A 27,245-nucleotide genomic window follows, 5' to 3' on the forward strand; every position below is an offset into this window, starting at 1 on the left:
CGGCCCCTCCAGCGGCTGATTCTATGTCCTCAACACGACTGGGCGCGAGTGGCCCCCACGCTCTCGGGACCTGCACAGTAAGAGCAAGGCGCGTCCATCGCGTCTCTCGCACGTCACACGCGTGAGGCGCGTTGCCCTGCAAGGAAAGGAGACGATGGTTTTCAGTGCGGTTTCTCCCGGCCTTTGGCAATCAGAATACGTCTAATGCAAGCGGCCAGGCCCTCGGACAAAGGCGCAGGCTTCTGAGCTGGGAAGAGATGGAGTGTCTACACGCTCCCTGAGGTCTAGTTCCCGGCCTTTGCACTCCTGTCAACTCATCTATGGCTGAGCCCTGAACACCCAGAGGCCCCCAAAGAAGCTGACGTGGATGGGCTGGGGTCTGACATCAGCCATTGCTTGGGCCCTCCTGGTGGTCTGAAACCAGCTCCCTAACTCAGCCCCCCCCCATAAAAATGTCAGTGCAAAACTCAGCAGGTTCCTAAATCCGACCCTCTAACCTTCCTCCTCCCCAGGCCAAGGCCCATGGGGCAGCAGACCTGAGAGTCCCGTGGGTCCTAACTGTAAATCCTGCAGAACAAACCTCTGGATCTTTATATTCAAGGGATGCTGCAAAGGTCCTAATGCCTACTTTGTTTAAAGAGATGCGTTCATGCACACTCTATTTAGAGACCTAGGTCATCCACTCCTTCGCCCCTGGGGATTTCCCACTGCTTTGGGGATGGTGGGAACAATGGGTTTCAGATCTTATTTCAAGATAATGCTCAGGTGAAGCCCAAGAAAGGAGCAGGGCTGCCAGAAGTGAGAGATATTAAATGTATGAAACTTTATCCACTGGGAATAGTCCCAGTGTATCCAGACAGTACCATTCAAAGCTGAAATACATCTCCTTTCACTTTGCATTATTTTACCATTATTGCCAAAAACAAGTGCACGTCTGGGAGGGGAAAAAACGCCTCATTCATAAAGCATCTTGTAAGAAAGCAGTTGTTGCTGAAACACGGGAGCTTGCACCACCCCCCTCCCCGCGACCACTCGACCACTAGCAAAGCTGCTGCTTTCCCCACAATCACCAAAGAGCCCAAGGAAATGGAATCCACTTTAAAGGCAAGGCAATAATGTTAAAATATTGGGCTCCAAGAACACTTACTCCTCTCCCCTAAAATTCATTTAGCAGCTCCCCACTTCCCCGGAATTCTGTGTTGAGGTATCTGTTAGCAACTAGACTCAAAGCTGCTTCAATCTCTTATTGGCCACTTTCTAAATTATTCCCTTTGAGCTTCTTTAAAGAAGTGCACCTGCAGAATTCTGACACACAGGCTGTGATTAAAAAGGGATCGGAATTTTTTTTTTCTCTGTACCTTATAGATTGTGTAGGAAGCCCAAGTCCTCTTTGAAGAAGCTCATAAACCATGCGGGCAAAGCTTTGGAAAACAGAAGAGAATGAAATGGTACATACCCCTCCGAAGGAATTACATACTAATCAACGTATTCATATTGTGTTTGGGTTTTACTATTGTTCTTAAAATCGGTAGATGACACATATGATAACAAATGCAAGATGCTCTGTAGGCAGATGCTGGCAAGGCTGGGAACTAGTAACGTTTCGGAAAAGAACTGATGAGGAGTCTGAATCAACTTATTGGTCCGGATTTTCCTCGGCCGGGCCGCGGGAGCCTCTCCTCGGCCAGCCGGCCCGAGAGCTGCAGCCACCGCCTGCGTCCCCGCGGGCCTCCCGCCCCGCCCGCCCTCGCCCTCCCTAATTAAGCAAACGGCCCGGAGTTGGGCCCCCTTGAGTTAAGGACACAGGGCGGGGCGGGGGCGGGGTCACCAAGGGGACCACAACAGCGCACCAGAGGGCTAACCACACGCCTTTTCATCCCGGAAGATTCCCGTGACAGCCGGAGGGAGGGAGGGCAACGTAGAAAAAGGGTGGCTGGGAGAGGGGCGAGGTGAGGTGGAAGGGCGGGGACTGCCAGGGAGTTTCCTAAAAATATATTAAAAATTTAAAAAGTTCGTGCGTCTCAGTCAACCAGCTCTCAAAGCACTGACACCGACACGGTTTCTCCGATTTTCTTCCAATAAGTTAGAGTTTTCTCACGTTTAGTCTTATGTTTATTTTCCAAAGGGAAAAAAAAATCATGGTTTTCTTTTTATTATCAGTATTACTAAGCTCGAAAGAACCGAAGTGGAAAATCCGGACGGTTGTCTCCAAGTGTATCTTGAAATAGACACTGAGAACCGATACTGTTGCTCCGTGGTACGCCTCAAGTTTTTTTTTTTTTTTTTAAGTTATTTAGCTTTGTTTTTTTTTTAACTTTGATTGTATGTGTATTCTACCTAATATAATTCTTCCAAAGCCAATCCAATATTTTTAGAGCTAAAATTAAAATTTTTTTCTGTTTTCCTTTTGTATTTAAAACATTTTTCCTTTTTTTAAAATTTTTCATTTCCTGTGTTTCTCCTCCTTGTCGCCAGTTTTACTACCTGGGCCTTCCCCAGACGTGTGCCTGTTAGTGGTGGTGTTGTTCAAGAACATCTTGTCCATGCCTTTGAGCGCCTCGGTGAGATAGTTCTGCAGGGCCGTGAGCGCGGCGCAAATGGCGGGGGCGCCGAAGCCGTGCGTGATGAGGCTGAAGTGCGTGAGGCAGCTCTGGATCCCCGGCTCCAGGATGGGGCTGGGCCGGCTGTTTCCGATCGGCGTCCGGTCCTGAGCGAGCAGATCTGTAAATTCTTTACAAAGTTGCCTGCAAAGGGGCGGGAGAGGAACAACAACAATAAGAAAGCAAAACAACAACAACAAAAAACCACCCTCAGTGTCGTTGTCATTGACATTCTAAAGGAGACGCTCACAGGAGCCCAGGGGCGCCCAGTCATGGGAGAGCCGGAGAGCGAGGCTAATGTGGGCGATTCCGCTCTGTTTCCTTTCCCAGCGTTCTCCCTTCTAGAGCAGCTGGGACTGGAAGGAAAGCGGGGGTGGGGATTTTAGGCACCCCTTCCATCCCAAAGCCTGGCCTCTCCCCCCGCCCCCTGCCCGTCTTTCCCCCTTCATTCCAGGACTGCATAAACCCCGCTTTGGGAAATGTGCTATAGGCTTTAGCGTTTGATTTGCAATCTTCAGTAACTTTTAGCTCTTACCTGACAGTTCCTCTAAAAGCCCTTTCCCCCTCCTCTCCCCTGCCTCTCCAACCTCTTGGTGATCAGACTCAAAAAGCCGGGAAGGAGTTAGGGCCCTGGGCCACAAGCCTGTCCCTGGCACAGAAGCAGATTGCTGGAGCCTCGCCTGGCCCAGGGCAAGCAACTGTTTATTCCAGGAGAGAATGCCGATTCCATTCAAAGCAGAAAGCTGTTTACCTGCAGCATGTGAGAAGGGAAGTATTCCCACCACCACCACCCCTTTTTCCCTTTCTTTTAAAGTACAGGCTACTGAAGATCTTTGTACAACAATATTGTTGTCCATATAAAAGGATTCCCACATTGTTTAAATAAAACCTAAAGGTAGATGGTTAAGACTCCAGGGAGGGTAGATTTTTATCGTTGAAGGTTTTTATTTCAAGGCACTGACAATTTAGAGGAATCTCCCAGCCTTAGAAATCCTGCGTGCCTAACTATGGACTAAACTTATTTGAGAAAATTTTAATATAGGAGGTGGACAAAAGGATTTTAGCCCTGAAGGTCCAGTGGCTTGGTTCACCTTGTGGTCAGAGGTATGGCATCCCAAAGGTCATAGCCTTTCACAGGCTGGCAGACTTCTGCCAGCCTGCCTCCACCTGGTCTCCAGGGTGGTGAGAAAAGAAAAACTACAGAGCGCCAATCACAGGCCTCCCTGGGACAGTCTGACACTTGGTGACACCTGGCCTGGCCAACAGGTGAATAGGGCAGATACCTGGAGGCCCACGTCAGTGACCCTGGGGCACCTTTTCCCAGGGGATTACTCCCGGGAGGAGAAATGGCCAAATTAGATGGGGAATACCTCCTCCCCAACCTGCAGCAGCCAGAAAAGGTGTTTGGTTTTAAGGCTGATGGGTAGAGGACACTACCAGGAATCCTCTCACTACTCGTTTCTCTGTTCGAAATGCATACATACATCCTCCCAACCAGGAAGAAACGGGTAACAGTTCTGACCTAAATAGGGCAGTTCTTAAGTCAGACATACCTCAGGATCATCTGTGGGGTTCAGATACACACATCCAGGCCTCCACCCTCACTGATTCCCACTCAGGGAGCCTGGGGCTAGGTCCACAAATAATTATCTTGAAAATGCTCCCCAGCTGATTCTGATACTCCCCCCAGGTTAAGAAGTGCTGGTCTTAAGAGAAGCCACAAGCACTCCTTAGGGAAACCACAGAGTTGTTTGTGGAATCCTGTCATCTAATTTAGCCACTTTAGTTTTATTTTTTCCCCAAAGTACCTTTACTCTTTTATAAAGCACCAACAGTTCCCCTGCCACTAGCCACCAGGGCAAGGGGTAAGAGGGCGATTTACTGATAAAGATCTATTATATTGCTAGTTGGTACATCAGAGGAAAGCCTTCTACAAAGACGGTGGGTGCCAGGTTTTGATCGTTGGAAGAGATGGTTAAAGGCTTTCCTGAAGTTTGTACTCATTACCAAAGTGCCAAAAAGGAAATGCTGAACTGAGGAGAACAAATGCTTAGAGTCAAACATTTTAAATCTTCAAAGCCCAAACCAGGGTCTGTAAGCAATTAAAGTTCTGGGACATTAATATTTTTTGACCCTGCGGAAAGGGGCAATCAAATTCCAATCACGTCTCAAAAACATCTGGACAAATTTGAGCAAATGATTTTTCAGCCTTCCATATATTTCTTTAAATTACGCTGTCAACGGAACAAACCGCGTCCTCCAGCACTAAATAAATGAGCGCCGCTGTTTGGGCCGCGCCTGCGAGAGAAACGTGCTGGCGCACGCAGCGCCGCCCACTGCAGGCCTGAGCCGGCCATAAAACACCAGCAATATGACATCGAAGCCAAAGACAGGAGTAAATCAAATAAATAGAAAACCCACTGTAAAAGTTCAAATGAGCTCTAGACCTAAATTTAGCCAGAGATTTACTATTTTCCCCTCTGGAGTTGTAGTAAATTTTACGTCTGTGGAAGATGCCAAACAGCAACGTTGGAAAGAGAGTAATTAGAGCTGCGGGTAGAGATGGGTGAACGTGGGTGACATATAGACACCCTGAGCGAGCACGCGTGGCTGTGTGGATAAGACAGGGAGATGCGGACCCCACGGAGAGATATGCATCCAGGGATGCCGGAAAGAACTGGAACAGGGACCCAACCGGAAAAGGTCTGCCTGCCATCCCCAGGGTTGGGGATGTGAATTGTAAAAAGCCTGGATTCGGATTAATAATGCCATCCCTCTTAGAAACTAGGAAATAGAGAAAACACACAAATACGAAGCCCATAATCAACGCTGAGGGGTGGGTGCGGAGGGGGGCGGAGATGGGAGGGTTCCCTAGCCAGCCAGCCACGGGCTTTCCACCACTGAGCTGCTTCCCTGCCCCACCGAGGAAGTCTGCGCTGCCGCTTCCACCGCCTCCTCCCAAGCGAGGCGGCGCTTCAGGTTGGGAGTCTGGGATGAGGACCACGAGTCCAGGACACTCACTTGGTGGCCAGCAGCATATTCTTCCGGGAGTGCAGGTCACTGGGGTCCGTGTGCTGCCGGTTCAAATACTCAGAAACAGCTTTGGCGGGAAACTCCGTTTCGCAAATGTACCCAAAATCCCGAGCTAAGTGAACAGCCTCTCCTGAAAAGACAACCGCAGAGGAAATAATCAGCACCCAGTCCCTGACCATCCCAAGGGCAGGAGGCGTTCCCTGGTCAATTCTGTTATTATTTACAAAAGAGGCCAACTGTTAAGGGTTAATAGCAAAGATGAGACAGATGCCCAAACTAAACATGGTTCTCAGACCGTAATTGACGTTGATGGAACAAACTTTGTTCCTGCCGCTCTTTCCAGCCTCTCCCTGATCATCCTTCCAGCCAAGTCCTAGCTAGACATCCCCTGAACAGCTTCAGGTCTCCCACACCCCATGCTTTGTCTTAAGGGAAAGATGGGCAGGCATTCAGGAACCACCTTACAATTGCACCTAGATAAGACAGTGAGTTGCATTGTCAAGCCAGATTCCCCCTTTCTTTTTTAAAGCATCTGTTACACCTGCTTTAAATAAAATTTAAAAGTCTTCCTATCTTTTGTATCTTCCTATAATAACTAATATATACAAATATAGATCCCTGTGTGTCTATGTCCACATATATTAAAGAACATGTAAATCGTATATGGATCCGTTTCTATCCAGCAATGAAATATTTAATCTCCTTGTCAGTTTCCTGCCATTAGGCTTCAGGTTTCTCCTCTTCAGAGGTTCCTGCCATCATTCTCTTACTTAAGGACTTTCTACTGCACAAAGGTGACACAGCAGCTATAGAAAACCTGGACAGCTGAAAGATTCCTTAACTTATGTGGAAGCCCCTTTCGAATAAAGCATTATTGCCCTTTAAAGCACAGCCTTCAGGGTTCAAGGGAAGATCCCGACATGAAAAAGAGATATGTTGAATTATCCCATAGCTACGTTATTTTAAGGAGCATGACTTACTTTTAATCATCATTAGCATAGTAACCAAAGACTTCAGGTACAGTGCTTACAACAACTCATAACACTGAAAACTGCCAAATGAATATTGGCATTTCAGTGCGTTTTCCAGTTTCCTTCCTTTTCCATCTAAATCCGTCTTGGGCTGAAATTACTTTGACTGTTTTTCAAAATGAAGATTGTGATATTAGCAATGCCTTAAAGGGCAAAAAGTAAAACCCCCAGGCTAAAAGTCAACCACTAATAAATGTGGTCTAGACATTTAGTGACCGCTGTCCCTGGGGGTGAGTTTGGGCCAGGCAACTTTGCCTTAAAGATAGCAAAGTGCATTGCCTGTAAATGTGATGACTTTATGGTTGCTGCCTAAATATTCTAAGATCCCCTCCTCTAAAAACTAACTCCCCACAGGAGTGTCATAAAATCACATCCATAAAAATAGAAGAAAAAACCAAGACCTACATGTTAGACTCTAGAGAAAATTCTACAACTTCCTCCATTAGGTCCATCTGGCTCTATTTCCTATCCCTTCCACATCCCACAGATTCAAATGCAGATCCTCTTGTTCTAGACTGTGGAGAAGATCCTGTTTATTACATACTATAAATATCATCCGCAATCCCAAAATGATGAGCAAATTAGAGTGTGTTTGTTATAAGTATGGGCCTTTCAATTCACAGCTGAAGATCATACACGACTCCGCTCCATGTTTCCTCACTCCCCACCCCATATTTTTCCTAGGTCACTGATCTTATAAAGCTGTATTTCAATAACAATAAGTCCCAGGTAATCAGCAGGAGATAGGGGCCCTGAGAGTGACACGAGTTTTAAAATAACCATTAGAGGTCATGAATGCAATGATAGTTTCATAAACCGACTGTGTTTTCTACTACTGACGACTCAGAGGTAAAATCTGGGAAGGAGAAGGGGTATAGAGTGCATTGCTTCTTACAGAGTTACTGTTGCAGGAGTTCATACAGAGGGTGTTTCAGGCACCATGTCCTGCACCTGGCGGCAGAGACGACCCCTACACTGGCTTGGAGACTAGACCTGAGCACTCTCCAGAGCTCAGGGACCCTTGCATTGTCCCTTGGCCTCTGGACAATTGCCGCTCCCTCTAAGTAAAAGGACCTTTGAACTTCTCTCAAGCAATCGCTTGACATCCAACTCAAAAGGGCACAACAATTGCAATGATTTCCAGTTAATCATAAAACATGTAAAATGTCAGCCTTCAGCCGACAGTTAAGCTCCACCACTTCGTGAAATGGCCAAACGTCTTGCTTACCTTCCACCAGGGAGGTGAGTAACGTGACATTTGCTGCCTTGCGCCTGCCCGCGGGTAAATTCAAACCGATTTTTTCTAGCCTTTCTCGCAAAGATCTCCCCCCATTTTTCGATTTGGCTCTGAAATTGCAAGAATTAACATTCTGATTAACCTCAGAGTGTTCCTGAAACAAAGTTTAGACTTAGCAATCTAAAGCCCAGTGGAGCTTGAAGAGGTTTTAACTTGAGGTTAGCACTTATTTTTTTCTTCCTTTTGGTTATTTGCTGATAGTTTGCTGAGGTTTGCTTAATTTCTGCAATACAGAGCATAAAAAAAAATTGAGTCGTTTATTTTCTTTATCTGGTGAGAAAAAAAAAGATACCAGATGGGAATAATTAGAGTGTAGGTTGTCGGTCCAGAGAAGGTAGAAGTTGCACATTCACAAGCTCAGCTCTTTCCTTGTCATGGAGCCAGTGAGGTGAGCAGAAACCGGGCAAGTACAACCTTGCCAAAAAAAGGGAAAGAACTGTGTGGTCCAGAAAGGAGAAGGCTTGGCCTGAAACAGATGGGCTTTGAGAGGAAGAGGTCAAGAGTTGCTATAAAATGGAATTGGGTTAAAGGGGGAAGGACACTAATGACGATGGTAATCATAATTACACTAAAACTAGCATTAGAGAGAGTTTAGTTATGGGATAAGCACTTTATATTGATTATCTCACTTAATCGCATAGTAAGTTTCATACACCCACCATCAATGCCCAGGGGTGACTGAAAGAAACTTCCACATTGTGGGGCTCAAAGGACTCAGTTGAAAACTGAACTACAAAGTAGACCAGAGCAAAAGGACTCAAAGTGAGAAAAGTCTGTGGGTCACACCCTTACTGCTTCCCAACGACCCTCCTTTATGTGCTAAGGTCTGAGCAAAACTACAAGAAATAAACAGTTACTCTGACCTCTCTTGCTGTACTGTTCACCCAGCCACTTTTAGGAAAGAAAGGGACTTTCAACCCCCAAGATAGGCTAACTTGAAAAATTCATCTCATGCAATGTCACTTTCATATCAGGGACACTAACCAAAGGGTTCAGGCGTTAGCAGGGACTTTGGGGGAGGCGTTGAATCTTAAGATAAAAGCCACCTCCTTCCCCAGTCTCCACAAGGAGTCTATAAGATTGTCTTTCTCCAATATCGGAGAGCATATGAATGGCCCCAAGGAATAATTGTCAATACTTCTAAAGTGGTGTCATTGTTATTACTGGTGGTGGTACTGAAGAAAGGAAGTCACACAAGTCTAGAACAGAGCTTTACAAACTGCGGGGCACAATGCATTAGTGGGACTGGACCAACTTAGTCGGCTGCCAAGTGCACTTTCAAACAAAGTAGAGATCAGAGTACATTGCAGGTACGAAAGGGGTTGCTCCATGAAACTCCTGTTTTAGGTAAGCTTAGGTTGTGGCTCCCATTCAAGGTAGAGAATGCCCCGAAGGGTCCTGGGGATGGGAAGAGGGGCGCCAGGTGCCTGGCAGTGAAAGTGGAAGGTTCCCAGCCCGCAAGGTGAGCGGAAGGGCGAGGCGGAGCGTGCGGGGGCGCGCGGAGCCCTTGGCGGCAGCTGCACGCACTTAAGGATCCGGTTGCTAGGCAACCGCGCAGTATCAAAAGTGGTCGATACGGGGGGTTACCTTCTGAGGACGCCGCCGAGGAGAGACGCATTGAGGCATTCGGGGGGCGACAGCCGTCTCTGAACTTCCCCCACAGTTACTTTGTATTTTGAAGTTGAACTGAGCAGAGACAAACGGCCGGGGACCGAGCAAAACACCTCACCGGTGTTGACAGACATGCCTCCCAGGAAGCCATCCTTATTCATCATCAGAGAAGTCACAGATTTGGGAGGAACCGGAACTAGAGAGGGAGAAAAAAAAAAATGCCATAAAGGTGACCGGGTTTCGATCCTGGTGACCGGCCGATAGAATGTGTCGCTGAGTGCGCAGGGGCGAGGCCACAGGGCAGGAGCCAAGCGGAAAGCTGCAGGAGGAAGTGTTTGTTCCCGTGGTTCTGCGGTGCGTTCAGAGCACTGTGTACAAACAAATGCAAAAGCCATCACTCCTCTGGAAACTTACCCCATGCGTGTGGACATGTGAGAGTCGCTTGCCACTGTCCCGCTCACTACACAAATCAAGAAAAACAAGCAACCCAGAGTTTGGATTGTGCTGTGAAACCTGGCAAATTCGATCCCATCACGTGCTGGCTGTGTGACCTTAAACATCTCACTAAACTTCTCTGAATCTTAGTGTCCTGATCTGTCTCCTGATAATCACATTTGGTGCTGAAGCCTGAAGGTGATCACCCCATCAATGATATAAAAGAGTAATACCAATGGTCTTTATGGGAACCCTTCCCTCCTCTCCTATTGGACACAAATCTATGGTCATCACTGGCAAGGATCAGGAGGGTGGGCACCATCTGTCACCCTGCCCAAGAACAGCCAAGTAATAATACCATTAAACAGGGGAGTTGGGCCCCAAAGAGCTGCTCATTTCTCTACAGTGGATCCCATTCTTTCCAACATCCTAACAACAGATTCGTTTAGAAATGAACCCAAATGCTCCTCTCCAGTGAAAGCAATTCTGCGGTGACATGAATTTTGTTTACAAATTAATGTAAAGCACCGGCTGGTGATTGTTTGGAGCAGTTATGATTTACAACAGGTGCCCTGATCAATCAACCAATCACTCTAATTCATGTGAGCAGCGGTCTTGCCTTGCCCCAGTTGTTTCATTTCGGCAAGTAATTGATAACAAACCGCACTCAAGGTATGTTTTATGCGGAAGTTAATAAGAGCTGACAGCTGGTTGCCACTGCTACCCAGGCGCATTCAGTCTCTTCAGCCTGTATTTCTGTTTAATTGTGTTTCAGTGTCATCTGCACCTCAGGAAGAGGCGGGGCTTGATAGAACCAGAGGCTGGCAATGAGCTGGGAATGAGGAACAGTGAAAGGTCAGCCTCCCAGTTCCCTGACAGTCTCCTTCCCTTGGACTTCTACACTGCTGATGCCCATTTGTCTTCTGCAGGCTCTAGAAGCCACTGGGCAGGCAACATCCCCTCCTGGCTTGCCCTACACCTTAGCTACTTCCATTGGGATCTGAAGCCCCTCAAGCACTATTTGGTGATCACCAGTCCAGGGGATTTATGTAATGTTTCTGGCGTGAAAAAGGATGCTTCCATTCCCCCTCTTTAATAAAGACTCTGTCTCATTCTATAACTCTAGGAAGAGAAAGATATGCTCTTTCTACCATCTGGAGCCTAGAACCCCACACACCAAATAAGTTATATAACCTCCCTTGTCTAGAACAGACTAACCACCCTGAGGGTTCTTGAAACAGCTTATTCTCTCTACCACAGATCCTAGCACTCAGACCTCCATGATTATTTAGAGACTCCTAAAAGCCAGGTAGGTCCCAGATCTTTTATTCACTATGAATTGCATTTGGCCCTTTACAAACACCTGCAGAAAGGGCCTTCTGAGGAGAGTGGATGGGAAGACTGAAGCATTCCCTTTTTCTACTTCTTAGTAGACATTTTGGGATTTCTGGATCTGTCTACAGAGTCTGTCTCAGGGCAGATGAATGATGTGAGGTATCAGAGTGAATCTTCTGCCCTGTCACAGTGGTGGTGGGGAGTTACAGAGGGGGCTTTCTTATTTCTGATTCTCCTGATCATAGTCTCATCAGTGAAGTGCTTCTCATTTGAGAGTGAACCAATGCAAACTTGAAGTGTATTAATTAAATTTGGGTAAAATACGGATTTAAGTGACTTACTTAAAAAAACAGTGATTGGGGTGGGAACACCCTGTCATTTAATTATCTTGCACAATATCCACATCTATTTTAATATGTCTTTTTTTTCACTGCAGTCCTGATTTCTATATTTCGGATTCATATTCAAGCACTATAAGCAAATAATATATAATCATGGTAACCCTGGAAAAACTTTTCCCCAAAATATAGACAGCCCTTTGTAGTTTTAACATGGTATGAACTACAGAAATAAAATGTATAAAAAAATCTCATCTTTGATATTCAGCAACATTTTAAAATGTAAACACTATTTAGAAAGAATATTTTAATGGCTTGCCCTACACCTTAGCACCAAGCTGAAAATAGTAAGTTCAGTTCCTATTTCCCGGACTGGATAACTGAGTATCTCCTGAGAACTGGAATTCTACCTGCTTTTCACAGTCCCAGGCGCCAAATCTCTTGAAAACCTAGGTCTATAGAGACATTCTATAACCTGCCCTCTAATTTCACTATTGTTAATTGCCTGATTTACCAGACAAGAGCAATTTCCTTTGGGGAATGTATATCGCTCCCTCCCAAGGGCTGTACGTTTTTGCATATACATTATCACCTAAACATCACCCACCCAGTCAGCTCCCCTCAGCACTCTGCTGTCTAGGGGGAGAGGGAAGAGGAGGGTGGCGTTGTTTTTTCCCCTCAAAGACCAAGACTATTAGAGCAGAGGTGCTTCAGGTTATATTTCTATTTTCTAATTTAAGTATCAATCTTGTTTGCACCCTCTACTCTCCCGTCCTCAGGTTCTAAACCTCTCTCCCACCTGGGCCTTTGCACTGGTCCCCTAAACTAGACTTTACATATTTCTTGTCCCTGCGCTTTTCTAAGTCCATCCTACTGTTAGCATCTACCTTCCCCACCACTGTCACACATGCTTTCCTCAGCTGATTAACCCCATATTTTATCCTCTTTGTCTTTTCCCTTCTGCTTTCCTCCAGCTTATCAATAAACCCAGGGAGCAACAGGGCCCGGTTGATTTGTTAGTAATTATGAGTGCACTGCCCTGCTCACGGAACCCAGAGATGACTAAGATAGGTTTAAAGCGACAGCAGGAAATGGTAAGGAAATGGAGCATAGCAAAACTCAGCGTGAAGCTTTCAGTTCTTTACATGTTTATAATTTTCTGTGCATACATTAAAACTGAGAGGTTTTTTTTTCTTCTTCAGTTCTCAGTTGGATAGCATGGCCAACTTCTGGACGTAACACCTCCCAAATTTGCTCCCCTCTCTTTAAACTTGCATTATATGGGAGGAAAAGACAAAAAGGTTTAAAAAATGATCAATATTTCATTACAAGGACTGGAGTTTTATTTAAGAGAGAGGAAGGAAAACTGGAGAAAATCTTATTCATTAGTGGACTCTACAGAGCCCAAGTGTTAATAAGTTAGCTCTTCATCTTTACTCTTTAAACTTAAGTATGAAATCACAGCTTTGAGATCTTTGTGTTTGACTGGAGGCAGGTCCTCTGTGGGTCTGACCTGCTGGTGGGAGAGAAGGAAGAAATGAACCCATCTAATAGATTGAAGCATAAGTCCCTCTGTAATGTACCTGGACTTAGATGTGGAAACTACACCAGGAAGCCACAAGAGGTAGAGCATTGCTTGAAATAATTACTTCTTACCAGCAGATCACCGCTTTCCTCATACTTGCATTGTTTCTCATCTACCTGTTGGCTAAATGTTATTCCACGTGTATATAAGAGCATGGGTATAAATGTGAGCACTGAAATCCTGGAAAGAAAAATAAAAGGATTCCCACAGAGAAAGCTGGAACTTAAAAAAAAAAAAAAAGTCCAGTGTTGTCATCCTTTGGGGGCAAAGCCTTCAAGAGGCTGAGTTAGGTCCCATCACTTACTCGGTGTGTGGGACCTTGAGAAAATAATTTGTCTTCTCTCTGTCTCAGTTTCCACACTGGGGGGTGGGGATGGGAGTTGGAGAAGAGTGTCTAACCTTTCCAGCTTTGAAATTCTATGAACTCTGATTACTCCCTGGGTGGCTGGAAACTGAGAGTCTCTAGTTGAATAAATACCAACTGGGATCCAAGTCAGCTCTGGAAATGTGAACCTCTCCATTTGAGAGGAAACTCATACCCTTCTCAAAGGCTCCAACAGATTCTGGGAGCTTTCACCTCCTAGGCCAGAAGGAGGAATCCCAACAGAACCCCTTGTAATTGAAATTGGCAATTTCCATATCTCCCCCCACCCAGAGAAAATCCACACCAATCAAAGTGCTTATGTGGGGAAGGGGCCAGACTAACGGGGAAAAAAGTGGGAGAGAACAGGAGGTTGGACTGAAACGAACCAAACAGGATATCCCCAAGACCAATGAAAATGCCCCACAGTCACAACATTTGGACCTTGGACTCCAGCCACTCTGGCCTTTCCAAGAAATCCCAGCATCTTTTCTGCTACCTAAGGTGTCAAGCCGATTGCATCTTGGCCTCTAATTGCACCAAAAACTTTTTCTGAAAGCCTAGGTGAGCCTCCTTTAGGTTAGGCTGTCGGATGGTGGCAGTGATCATTTACGTGAGCTGGGCACCACCCTGTCCCCTCCCAGCCCAGATTCCTAATCTTAATGGAACTGAGAGTTAAGAATGATTTTTTAATGTCTCGTTGGATTTTTAGACTGTTAATGCACCGAATCCTTCTCATTATTACTTTATTGATTGCTCGTGGACCAGCCCCCTTCAAATCGTATTAACCACCCTCTGCCGGTTTAGATTAGGAGAGTTTAAAAAGCACCTTTCATTACTCCCCCCACTCCTGCCGTGGAGTTGAGACTCGCTGGCTTAATGGGAGCTCTAATGGGGCAGCTAAGAGGAGAGGGGCCCCCGTCCCTGCCGACTGCATTAATAGCTCAAAGGGGGCCAATACAGAAAATTAGCCGTAAACGAGCTCTGGAGATCTTCAAATGAAAGAGCCATTTATCACGCTGGCTACCTTCACTCCACTCGTTTGCTCTCTCTACTGGGAACAACTCATTTCCTCTTAACTAAATTACTTCAGAAATGTCAGCTAAGCCCAGATAGCAAACATAACAAGAGAGCTCACCTACAATCTATGGGGTGATATCAACACGGGTGAAAATGGGACTGGTTAAATTTTAGGAGGGAGACCTTCCATAATTAGAGAGAGAGACACACACACAGAGACATATATCCTGTATGTCTAAGTCTTCCGCCTCAATACATCACACAGAAGCAGAGACAGCTAAACCTGGGCCAGTTGCTGCCTTTTTTATTAATAAGGTAGAATTTTTTAAATCTCTCTAAAAGCCCATTAGAAAACAAATAAAGCAACCTAGTCCCTTGCCAGTTGTTGAAATTTAGAATATTTAGTTCAGGAAACGTTCTCACCTCCTCTTTTATGAAATTAATCTCTGGGAGTCATCCCTCATAAATGTGGTGGAGGGGCAAAGACGGGAGACCAGAGGGCAGGGAAGGAGCTAATGAACCCATAACCTTATTTTAAGTGATTCACAGTGATCTAGAAAAGTAAATCAACCACTTATTCCTCTTTTGCCCATGGCTCTCTAAAGATAAAAATATATTAGTATATTTTCATCATGTAATAAAGCAAATACTTGAAATATTAAATAATAGAATTGACCTCACACTTTATATTCATACCACACTCCCTAAATCAATAAAATGACTGGGGTGCCACTTAGACACTTTAAGCTGCACATTTTTAAAAAAGATTCTGGAGGCCATAAAAAGTACTCTGAGTTTCCAGAACAGAACCAGTGACAGTCAGCATTCTCCTCTTCTTATTCCTGGAGATACCCATACACATACGTATTCACATTTCACTGACAAACATATACAAGCCCTGAAACCAAAGCATCCCACATCTAAGAATATTTTCAGCTCCATTTTGTTAGGTAAGCTAAGTTCCAAATATTTTTATTGGCCTGGCTGTTAAGAACATTTCTGATTGGTCATCAGTTGGGCATGCCCTACAGCCAGCCCCAACGCTGTTTCTAGGATACAGAACCCTGAGCTAAGGGGTTCTAGCTTTCCATGAAAAGGGACGGGGAAACTAAAACAGAAAAGAAACCAAGAAAGCCAATGACGAAGCGCCTCTCCTCCTCCCCATACCCACCTCCCATCAGCCAGCAATTAACCAGAAGAGAAGACCCAGGAGGAAATGGTGAAAGTGAGCTGTCAGCGCAGTTGCAAATCAAAGCACGAGCCCGAGTGTCCCAGCAAACCCAAACCCCGGCATTAAAAACCCAAACGATACTATCTAAAGAAGAGCAGGAGAGATGTTTGGAGCAACACTTAAAATAGTTTTGCCCCAAACTCTAGTAGTCTTCTTGGGGATATTACGTTCCAAAGCCAAATGGCATCATTTCAGGGACAGCTTCCGCCTCCCACCTCCCACCTCTCAAAGCGACTTTTTCTGCTTTTGTGAGAGAAGAAAATTGAGGACACCTCACCCTGTTTGGAATCCTTCCTTCACAACCCTCCTATTCTACCGGCTTGATTCCGCATTACTTTCTGAAGCATCTTTTTCTCTTTTAATTGTTTTTGTGAATGTCCTCTGGCTCAAAGGAATCAGAAGTGACTGCAGACAGAAGGACAGAAGGACAGGCCTTGTCCAGCATCGATAAGAAAGAGTTACAGTAGTTAAAATTGTAGCTCCAAATACCAGTTCTTGTGATCATTAAAGATTGCACTGTTTACACATTCAAACGCCTAAATTTGTGGCATGTGAGTGACATTGGGGCCTTTCGGCAGGCAGCCATCCTAATCGCCAGGCATTCTCTCAGTGACTGTCAGAGAAGAGGGGGGAAAAATTAAGCAGCTGCAATACGCCCGAAATGAGTTATTGTAATTACATTTAATTAGTTTAATTAGTTAATTATTTTGCTTACAGCTGTACAAGAGACTGCAAACATTTGTTAATATCACATGCCCTTTAACAGTATGGGGTGATTGCACAGTCACACTAAATCATGAATGCATGTGTAGGAAGACTGAGAACTGTGCAGAGCCCGGCGCAGCTTCTCGGGAGGAGCATATTTAGCAACACACTTGGCACAATTTAAAAAAATCTGAAGAAACAACTCATAAAACACAGAGAACTAGGAACAAAATTACCACCCCAAAAATCAAATACAAAGGCCAAGAGAGAAGGAGCTACCCCTAATGGCATAGGGTTTTTAGCTCAACAAACTCCAGTTATCAATGAAATAATTATAGCATATTTTTGAAAGCAGTGTCTCCCAGCCAGTTCCATACGTGATGGTAGTTCAATTATTTACAATGTATCCAGAATTGCTAGCGAAGGTACTGTGAGAAAAATGGCAATAGTTTCTGTTCCTCTGTCTCTCTCATCCGGGTTTCTCCCTGCGGTCCCCCACCCCCATTCCTTCTTCCCAACAGGCATTTTCATCCAGATAGTCGCTGTGCTATGATTGTGAACAAACATTTGTGTCTTATAAAATAATGAAATCCTTCAAAGTGAAAACTCATCATAAAGACATGAACGCAGAGGAAACTTTTCTTACTTTGCGGGGGGAAGAATCCATACCTTTTTTTATGACAGACTGGTCCAATAGATTCATGCCGCTGTTATTGGCATCTTCAACTGACTGTGAATATAAAAACATCACTATTCAAATCGACTGGATATTAAAGAATCACACTCATAAATCATGTCATTCCAAACTGGAGTTGCTGTTATTTCCATTTATATTAATTCACAAGGGAGGTTTTATTATTATCATTATTACCTCCAAATGGACACAGAAATGAAATACACCCAAATTATAAATTCTTCCAATGGAAGAAGAGGAAAAAGGAAACTGTGAGAGACATCTGGGATGCAGGATTGGTTTAGTTATTACGTTAAACATAGATATTACATAGACACATAAACTTTTATATTATTTGCTCTTATGAGTTGTGAAAATCTAGCAGCACTGAAAGATTTTCACCAATATTAGTCAGAGCAGTTTCTGTTTTCTATGCTATCCCAGTGCATTTAACCCCAGAGTCATTTTACAAATACATAATAGTTTACGTTATAGGATTTTAATTAAGGTCTGAGCAATTTGGAATGGAATGCGAACAGCAACACATAGGAACACGTCTGCAGGCTGTCAGGACCGCACACCCACTGCAGTTCACACACATCCCTGTGCTGGGTGAGCTTCCTGCCGCAGGACAATCGCTTGGGGGGACCTGCACAATCTGCTCCCCTCCCAACCCTGCCACCTCTGCTACCCAGCAAGAAGCACACCTGTTAGAAAGGCAGTAACTACAGACACACCAACACACACACACACACACACACACACACACACACACACAGAGGATCTCCCAGTCAGCACCTGGGTAATGGCAAAGAACATTCACCTTCCTTGCCATTTTCATCCCAGAGAAGGAAAGTTTCGACCCTAGTTGTTGGCTGCATTTCAGAGGGGAAATAGCTGTTAGAATGATATTCTTACTGTCAGGATGCACCAGAACAGGGTTCTAGCCGTGCATCCCAGGGCATCCAAAGGCAGTAGATTCCCTCCCCCTACTCCCAAGAGAAAATCAATGCTAGGCCTTTCTGCCACGTACAGCTGCTTTCCTTGATCCTTAGGCACCTACGTTTGGACTAATCTGTCACCCACTCTACAGAGGAGTAAAAAGCAAAGGGCTTGTAAGGGGGGTTGTGTTTAGACAGCACTTCCCACCCACTCAAGCTGCGTCCCCAGACAGGGCGTGGTTCATCACAAGGAAGAGACTGTGTACCCCAAACAAGCAGCACATTAGAAACGAGACGATCTAATCATGGAGGGGTCATGTTCATTTGTTTCTTTTCGTTTTTCGTAGCCACTCTTCTGTTCTCAGAAAGATGGGGGAAATTGTTATTCTCCGTAAGGACCATTTTCCATATTGCAACATGCCATCTCCAACTTAAGAAATAGTACAAAGCTTTAAAAAAAAGAAAAATGCTTCATGTAACTTGTTCGGAACTCCCAGCAGACCCCACCATGCACACGGGCGCGCACACACACGATTCACGCCTTTTGTGCTCACGTGTCTACAGTGGCGACGTGTCCACGCAGAACAGAAATATTCGCCTGTGTCTGTGGGTGGGCAGACCCGCGATCTCACAGGCCCCGGACCGTGAGCGCCCACACCTCACCCTCACGTCGGTACGTAAATATGTATATACGCCTCATCAGCGACGTGGGGTAGTTGTGGTAGTTAATGAGAAGGCTCTTGTCTGATTTTCTATCTAATTACGGACGCCTGCTGGGTTTTTGTACAGGATATTCACGCAGCATGCTGGCGCTTAATCGTCACAGGGAGGATCGTAAAGATTTAATTAGGACTGCGTGCGGAAGCTCAGAAAAACGACTCCGACTCGTAATTACTAGACTTCTTTAGTTAAAAGTGATACCAGGGGTTGCTTTAAGACACTAGGGTGTGTTTGAGTGTGTGTGTGTGTGTGTGTAAGGGCTTTGACTTAACATCCTTATATGTTTACACTTAGGTAGTAAAGGTGATGAGAGGTTAGAGAGCAAAGATCGGAAGAAGGAAAGAGGTGTTCACAGCAACTAAACAAGCTCCAAACTAGCTGTCACCTCACGCTCTCTTTCTTTCTGATGCTGTTTTTCTGACTTTTAAACACAGCCGCCCCTCCCCACGTGCGCGCTCACACACACACACACACACACACACACACACACACACACACACACACACAATGGGTAGAATGTAGCATACCCAGAACCCAAGCAGCGATTTGCTGGCTTAATAGCCCCTGTGAGTAAATTGAAATAGAAATTGACAGGGTTTTATAGTTTCATTTAAAAAATTATTAGAAGCATTTGGTTAATTAGCTCTCCTCATTTGCTTCTCTCACGGTCGGGGCGGTGGCCCCGCGCGTGTGTCTGGGTCACACAACATCTCCCCCCAGCCCTAGGCCAGGTGAGCACCGCTGGGTGTGAGGGCCCCCGGCCTGGCGGCGCCCTGGGATCTGCCTGATCCGCGGCTGGATGGGGGAGGAGGATCCAGCACACACAACAGGCCCTTGAGATGGAACGAATGACTGGGGTCCAGGCTGAGGCACCCCTGGTCCCTTTTACAGACAGGTGGGGCGCAGCCCACGCGTCCCGTAGCTGCAGGAAACGCGAAACGCCGAAACCGCCATCAGCTCCTGCAACTTCAGCCGCCGTCCCCCACCGCGTTCCAGATTCCTAAGTCAGAAGTGGATCCTCCGGGACTGGACGGAGGAGGCAGAGCCTCTGGATTCGAGGGTCTGGTCCTAGGTCCATCTCTTCCCCTGTCTTTCTTTGTCACCTGCCCCGTGTCACGTCAACCACACCCCGGCCTCAGGACGCCTGTCATCACGGCGGAGACAGAGATCGCCCCAGCCCCTGTAGTTCCCCTCCTGGGACGGGCGCAGAGTGTATCCCCCGCGACCCCTTGCAGTGAGGGTCGACCCGAGAAAGTCCCGCGGGCCTCCCCACCTCGCCAGGCGACCTGCTGGGATGCATCTGGGGAGGAACGGGGAGAGGTGGGGTGGGCGGGGAGCAGCGAGGGCCCTGGGCCTGCGCCGTCTCTGCTCTGGGCTCTGTCCACCTCCCGGATCTAAGCTCCGGCCACAACTCGGACAAGGGTGCTCTCCCAAATGCACACCGACCTGGCCCTGTTTTTCTCTGGTCCCTTGCATTTGACCGAACACTCCAAACCTCTCACAATTCTCTCTTTCAAAAAACAAAAAACTAAAACCAAAGAAATCTGTTCCCTCTTTGGGCGCAATCCTTGGGTTCCGTCGCCTAAACCACTAGGCCTGCCGAGTGTGGTGACACGGCCAGTGCAGCATTGCCAACAGCAATGCTGATGAGTTGATCCGCTTTCATTATCTAGCACTTTGAACCGTACCCAGAAAGGTTAATTTAAAAACTTTTCCCGCCAGACATATATTACCCCAATGCATTAAAAAAAAAACACGATTAAATATTTCCTTTCTCATATGATATTCTGAAATGAGCATTATCTCCAGACAGGGACAGTTAAGCTCGGCTAAATCAACAAAACTACCATTCTTATGACTATGGGTAAATCCAGCCACAACTCAGGTGATTCTGTCATTTTTGGAAATATTAAATAACTGAATTTCCTTTAAAGCAGTAAGCCATCATAGACCACACACAGACAGCATTTAATTCTGTCCCCACATTTCAACTGTTCAAAATACATTTTCTTCAGCAAGGTAAAGAGGAAGGACTCATGCACCCTTTCCCTTTCCCATATTGTTTTCCTTTTCTTCAGAGGTATGTCCATAATGATGCATAATATATACAACCATGCCAATGAGACCGAAGGATCCATTGAATACCTTTCAACCATATTTATCTTTTCTGGAGACTATTTAAATTAGGGAGGAAAAGGAGACCTGCTCAGAATCACCCAGAGAGTTTTTATAAATCATTTCTTTGATGTTTCTTTGTTTAGTTTAACCAAGTATTCTCCACCAAATCAGGCTCCATTGTGTAGATTGAAGATGGGATAGTGAGTGGGTGGGGGAGTGTTTGGAGCCTTTTAAGAAACAAACATATGATGTCTCTTCAACTGGGGTGGTGACACTGGGGAGAGGGTATTAGTGGAAAGGAGGACTGGAGAGGGATATGGAGAACATTGCTCCACAGTCGTTTAATGGTCCATAGGGGGAAAAGAATCTCCAAAATCATATGTGTCCTCATGAATTCCCAAACAGAATTATGACTTTCTGGGTCTCTCCTCACAAATCTTCAATTTCTCAGATAACGACCCTGGAACTCAGTTATCTTGGAAAAGGGTTCAACAGCTTATGGGACATTCAAAGTAAGACCTGGCTTGGACAAAATAGCACGTTTTTCTTCCACTGTGCATTGTCATGCTTAACAACGTCTTTGCAAATCCAGCAAGAACCTCTATAGAAGTCCCTGCACCTCCATGCTGTAGCTTCAGGCAGTCAGGACTCCACCTGCCCTGTCAGGGGGCCCAGGCCCACTACTGGGCATGCAGAGCGGGTGGGTTGGGGAGGGCTCCCAGCTTGCTCGCACGAAGCGCAAGAGAACAGGAAGGAGTCGCATAGCTAAGGCAAGACAAAAACATCTAGCCTTGATTCTGATGATCCTAAACTAGCCAAACACACATATATTTTTCTTCTTCATTCTTTCATTTCTAGTGCTTCTGGCTTTCCTCATCAGACCTCCAGAAATCGCCACTAGAGAGCCATACACGTATACACACAGTTACGTACGTGGTGTCCAGCTGGTGCTGTTCTAAAGATGAAAACTACCTCCCCCAAAGGAGACACAGCTGTCCCTCCCCGCCTGTCCCCCCATACGGGGCATTTGTTATTTGTTTACTGTGTGTTTGTTTGTGTGCCGTTACCTGGACATCTTCCATCCCGGGGTGGCCGAGACCGTGCAGCGAGAGGCTGTCACCCATGCCCGCGTCCAGGCCGTGGTGTGCTGAGTGCAGGAGCACGTCCGGCCGGCGGACCGAGTGGTAGTCCCTCCGGGGGTCGAGGCCCGAGAGCTGGGGCAGGGCGGCCCGAGGCTGGGGCAGGAGAGAGCCGGCTTCTGAACCCACTTCTTGCCGCTGTCGTTGCCCCCAGGGGTGCTGCTGGGGCTGGTGCAGGGGGTTCAGGGAGTAGGGGTCGTTGACGTGGGAGTAGGGGTCCTGGCTCTGGTGGTAGGGGAGCGGCTGGTAGGGGGGCGGGAAGTAGGGTGGCTGGAAATCTGACGACGGCGTGTGGGACAGCGGCGGAGCGCTGGAGTAAGGTCCTTGGGACACCGAGCCCAGCTGGGAGAGCCGTGAGCTGTGACTCGGGACGCCATCGTGCCGGTCCTGGGAGCGGAGAGGATAAAGAGAGAGAGAGAGAAGGGGAGGAAAAAATACAATCGACAAATGGAGAAGCCCACCTACGGCATCTTCTTCTTCCCGAGACAGGGGACGCAAGAGTCTGAAACAGACCCCCAAGCTGACTCAGAGGGTACATGATTTCAGCAATTCCAAATGCGAGGCTTTGGGGGAAAAGGGGGAGAATCACCCACTTAACCAACATCTAAGCCCTCTGTTGGGGTGCAAAGCCGGCAAAAGGGGTGAGGGTAAAGTAACAGTGTGTATGGGGGGAGATTCTCAATTCCCTAATGAAAAATACAGGAGTCTGACATAGGGTATTTGCTTTTCTGGGTGTTTTAAACTATTTTTTCCTAACTCTTCCAGAGGCCCAAAGCATGACAAATAAAACTTCATACTATTGGCTTCGCTGTTACTCTTCCTAACCCAGCCGGCTGACCAGGAGCTCCCCACACGACTTGGTCGTTCCAGGAGACCCAGGAATCTGCCTGATCTGAGTTTCCAGTCCCCCCTCCCTCCCCAAGAGGAATTAAATAATTTATGTAGTGTTTGATTGAAATGGATCTCATTCAAAATCATATCCTGAGTCCCTGTTAAAGTTGAACTGTGGTTCACAGGAGTTTTTCTAAGGTTGATTTTCTAAATATATCTATTGCTGTCCTACTCCAGGGAGTGAAGATGAAGGACCTGGGGTTGGGAGGGGGTGGGAAAGAACAAATAAAGGCCCAGACAACTTAGCGCTGGTCCTAAGTGGAGTGTTAAACTCAGTGAAAAGGGAGGGGGGAGGTGTGTGTGTGTGTGTGTGTGTGTGTGTGTGTGTGTGTGTGTGTGAGAGTTTCTCCCTCTCCTCTGTGGAAATGCCATGGTAAAGTCCCCATGGTTCTTTTTGGAGAAATAATCACCTAAATTTCCAAACTGCAATGGCAAAAAGTTTTTCTGTTCGGCCTCCCCCCTCTCCCCAGTTGACTCATGGAGCTCAGACGAACACACAATGCAGAGAAGCAGCTGCAGCCTCGTCCAATTATGGTGCTAAATTACCAAGCCAAAGGCGCTCGAAGGAAGACAGAGACGAGAGAGTGAGACGCACACACAAGAGACAGAGACAGAGAGACAGTAAGAGGAGGGAGCATGCAATTCTGGTACAACGTGAATCCGGACTCACCATGGACGAATAGGTGTGCACTAACATCTGGAAAAAAAAGCCTGGTTACTGCTCAAAATCAAACAATGATTTAAAAAAAAAATCAAGGAGTCCAGCAGAGAAACGAGCTGGACACAGGAGCCGAGCTTGAGGTGTTTCCAGGACAAGCCATCAAAAAAAAAAAAAAAATTTACCCCCCCACCAAACGAGATTGGCGTCGCCTGTCACACACACACAGAGCTGTTCATCGGTCTCTTGCTGTTTTTTTGGCTTTTTTCTTCTGCGGTTCTTCGGGGCTCCAGAAGCAGTCCTCTTCCGCCCGAAGCTGGGCTCAGACTGCTCGGCCGCCCCTTCCTCCCTCCGCTTGCCTACACCTCCTCATAATAATTGATATTCATGACTATTAATATTACACGAGTACTTTAAAGGGAGAATGGAGGACAAATGGAGCGTGAAGCAGCAGCGGGCGCAGAGCTCCCTACTATTGTAAATGACGTTCATTCAGTGGAGAATTACTAGATGTAATCAGACGAGGGGGCTGGCGAAGGCAGACCGGGGAAAAAGTTTAGCAGGAAAGAGGCAGAACTTCAATTAACTGAGCCGGGGACGCGCGTAAAGCAGCCCCTGCTCCCCTGGACCAGGCGGTGAGGGAGAGAGCATCGCTGGGGGCTTGTGCAGAACGTAGGTGTCCTGGTTCCTGGAGAGGGACTTTCCTACTGGGAAGAATGGATCGCCCTAGGTGCTTCCTGTGCAGATTAAAAAACAAAATAAAAAGGCGTTGCCTCCTCCTTTGGAGGGGAGAGCAAAGTAAACCGGTGGGCCCTGTTGTTTACAGTGACGTTTGCAGACTTTCACGCATACTGGAGATTATGCTTATTTATTAAAGGATAGGGGCGAGATGGGGGCTTTCCATCCCTCGTGCAGCCTTTCCCTCTTTAGTGCTCCTGCAGTCTGTGATTTTTTTTTACTTCAATTTAAAATATATGCAATCAATCTTCAAGTACACTAAACTTATCCTTTCCAGGCAAAGCCAGGGGCAACAGAAAACCTTTTTGGATGTTTCAGGAACCCGTTCAACTGGCCTAACTGCCATTTCTGTTAAAGTTCAACCTTTCTCCCGACTTAAATAGGCTCCTTCCACCGCGCTGCGGGTTCTCCTATATTTTTTGAGCAGAAAAATTAGGCAGATAGGAATACCTGCAGTATTTTCTCTCTCTCTCTCTCTCTCTCTCTCTCTCTCTCTCTCTCTGTGTGTGTGTGTGTGTGTGTGTGTGTGTGTGACTCTTCTCTCTCCCTCCCCCTTTATTCTGCCCTCTTTCCCTCTTCCACTCCACCCCTCCCTCTTCCTCCCTCCCTCCCTCCCTGCTTTCTTCTCTCCCTCCCTCCTTTCCCATTTAGCCAGTCTACCTTCCAGACTCTTAGAACGAGTTTTATCCTGCTTACTTTTCGGAACCCAGTGAAGTCCCTCTCTGTATACCCTGAGCTATTTACACCGTGGCCCCTTCCCCGCCCGTGCCAAGCCCACTTCGGGCGCTCACATTCTTTAGGACAGTTCGAGCTCCTTCGACTAGAGCATTATCCCGCCTGTTAAAGAAGGAAGAGGAGGCCGAACAGAAACAAACCCCACCAGGCGGAGGCGCGGCTCTTCGTTACAGTCAATACACAACCACAAAGAGGAAAGGAAAGCCCCAATCATCATTCCGCAGAAAGACGAATCTCCTCTCTCTCTCTCTCTCTCTCTCTCTCTTTCTCTCTCTCTCTCTCTCTCTCTCTCTCCCACACACACACACACGCACACGCACACGCACACACACCCTAAAATCAGGATTCGGGGCTGGGCAGAGCTGGGAGGCTCCAGGCGCGGGCGCCGGGCGCTGCTTGCGAAACGCAACCAGGCAGCGGCGGGGCGCGCGCGGGCTCCGCGGAGCCGCAGTCTGGGTCGCGGGGCTGGGCCGGCGGCGTCGGGAGGAGCCCGTTTCTAGCGTCCGCAAGGCGGCTCCCCGCCCGGCTTTCAGGAGTCGTCCCGGAGCCGGCGGGATGGCGTGTCCCCCGCGGGCTGGGGATCCTCTTTGCGTCCCATCGCGACCGCCTCGTCCGACCGAGCGCTTCCCGCGCCGATCGCCCGAGACTTGGCTTCTCGTCCTCCCTCCCCTCTCCGACTTCCCCTCCTTCCGACCTCCGACTACTGCCCGCTCGCCAGCTTCTACCTTCCCCGTCCCTTACTCCTCTGCCCCTTTCTCTTCGCCTTCCGCCAAGTTTTTCTTTCCCGCTTCCCTCCCTCGACGTCTCCTCGGAATCTTCGCTTCCCCGCTTCCCCTCACGCCTAATTCGGGGACTCCCAGGCTGGTGAGCTCGGAGCGAAGTTCCGCGGTCCTGGGCCGCCGTCCCCTCTCCGCCCGGCAGCCCGGCCCAAGCGCAGCCCCGCCGCCCCGCCGCTCCGTCGGCGCCCGAGACCCGAGCGCACGGCCGGGGCGCCCCGCCCGCGGGGAGGCAGGCTCCCGCCTGGCTTCGGGCAGCATCTCCACCCGAGTCTCCCTGGCCTCAGCGGTAAAGAATGGTGCGCACTCAACCCGGGCAGAAATTTTCGTTAAAAATGCCAAGACATGGGGTGGTTTGGACGCCCCGACTCTCAAAGAAGCAAAACACGAGAAAAAAAGAAAATTAAAAAATTGTCGGCTACGGCTCCTTGGCTTGTGCTGTCTCTGCATCCATCTATCCATCTGTCCGTCTATCCGTCGACCTCCCTCCTTCTATATTTTCGTCCTCTACTGGGATCCGTTGGTTATCGATTTCAAAAATGTTATTGAAAATAAAAATTAAAAGCTCGAATCTGTTACGAAGTAGTCCTGAAAACCTAATTCTCTCCCACACTCAAAACGTGGAGAGCCTCTGCCTTTATCAGTCTCTATTTTCTCTGCCCACATTCACTAGCACCACTGTTCCCCATCAGATCCTAAAGGGGGGGGGGCGACGAAGAAAGAAAAATAAAATAACAAAAAAAAGAGAAATCCGCTAAGTTAAAGTAGTCAGATTTCCATCTTAAAGTCCTTTTTCAGAATAGCGAAGTTTCCCCAAGCCAGCTTTTCCAAAAGTTGGAGAAAGCTGAGAAAACCGACCGGAAACCTACGAGCAAATAGCTTAAAAATATAGATGAGTTGGGGGTGTCAAGAAGCTCAAATTCTCTATCTGCAAAGCTCTAAGATGCAACCGGGGGTGTCGGCTCACCTCATAGATATCTTCGTACTTGACATTCTCCACGAGCTTCCAGAGCATGATGGCAGCCGGGTCTCTAGGAGGTGAGTGCATTCATGTGAGGAGCAGATGTCTGGCTTCTCAGGACTCCGCTGTCTGTAATGATCCATCTATAATTGGAAATGGGGGATACACACCAAATCCGACGCTCCTCTCCCATCGCAACTTATATCTGTTGTCTCAAACAATAGGCTGGAGAAGTAAGCCTCAGCTGAGAGAAAAACATTATTACACACACAGGAGTTAGATGCAACCCACAGACATATATATTATAAAAATC

The 27,245-nt window shown here is 47.1% G+C and overlaps 1 protein-coding gene across 2 annotated transcripts; it reads right to left on the minus strand.

The window, feature by feature from the left end:
* Positions 1-1,359: 1,359 nt before the first annotated feature.
* On the minus strand, positions 1,360-27,019 carry TFAP2B (transcription factor AP-2 beta; the record flags this gene model as incomplete). Of its 2 annotated transcripts, none has more annotated exons than XM_082664614.1 (8): positions 1,360-1,421; positions 2,485-2,744; positions 5,622-5,763; positions 7,893-8,011; positions 9,549-9,768; positions 17,252-17,312; positions 22,102-22,560; positions 26,939-27,019. In XM_082664614.1, 8 exons carry the CDS (start codon positions 27,017-27,019, stop codon positions 1,360-1,362), a joined length of 1,404 nt encoding a protein of 467 aa, XP_082520740.1. The 2 variants fall into 2 exon arrangements, with proteins under 2 accessions (XP_082520740.1, XP_082520739.1); XM_082664613.1 differs by lacking the exon at positions 1,360-1,421 and adding an exon at positions 23,735-23,761 and having other exon boundaries at positions 2,444-2,744.
* Positions 27,020-27,245: the final 226 nt, after the last annotated feature.

This window comes from Grampus griseus (genome assembly GCF_964374135.1).
Source record: "Grampus griseus genome assembly, chromosome: 10".
Lineage (NCBI taxonomy): Eukaryota > Metazoa > Chordata > Mammalia > Artiodactyla > Delphinidae > Grampus > Grampus griseus.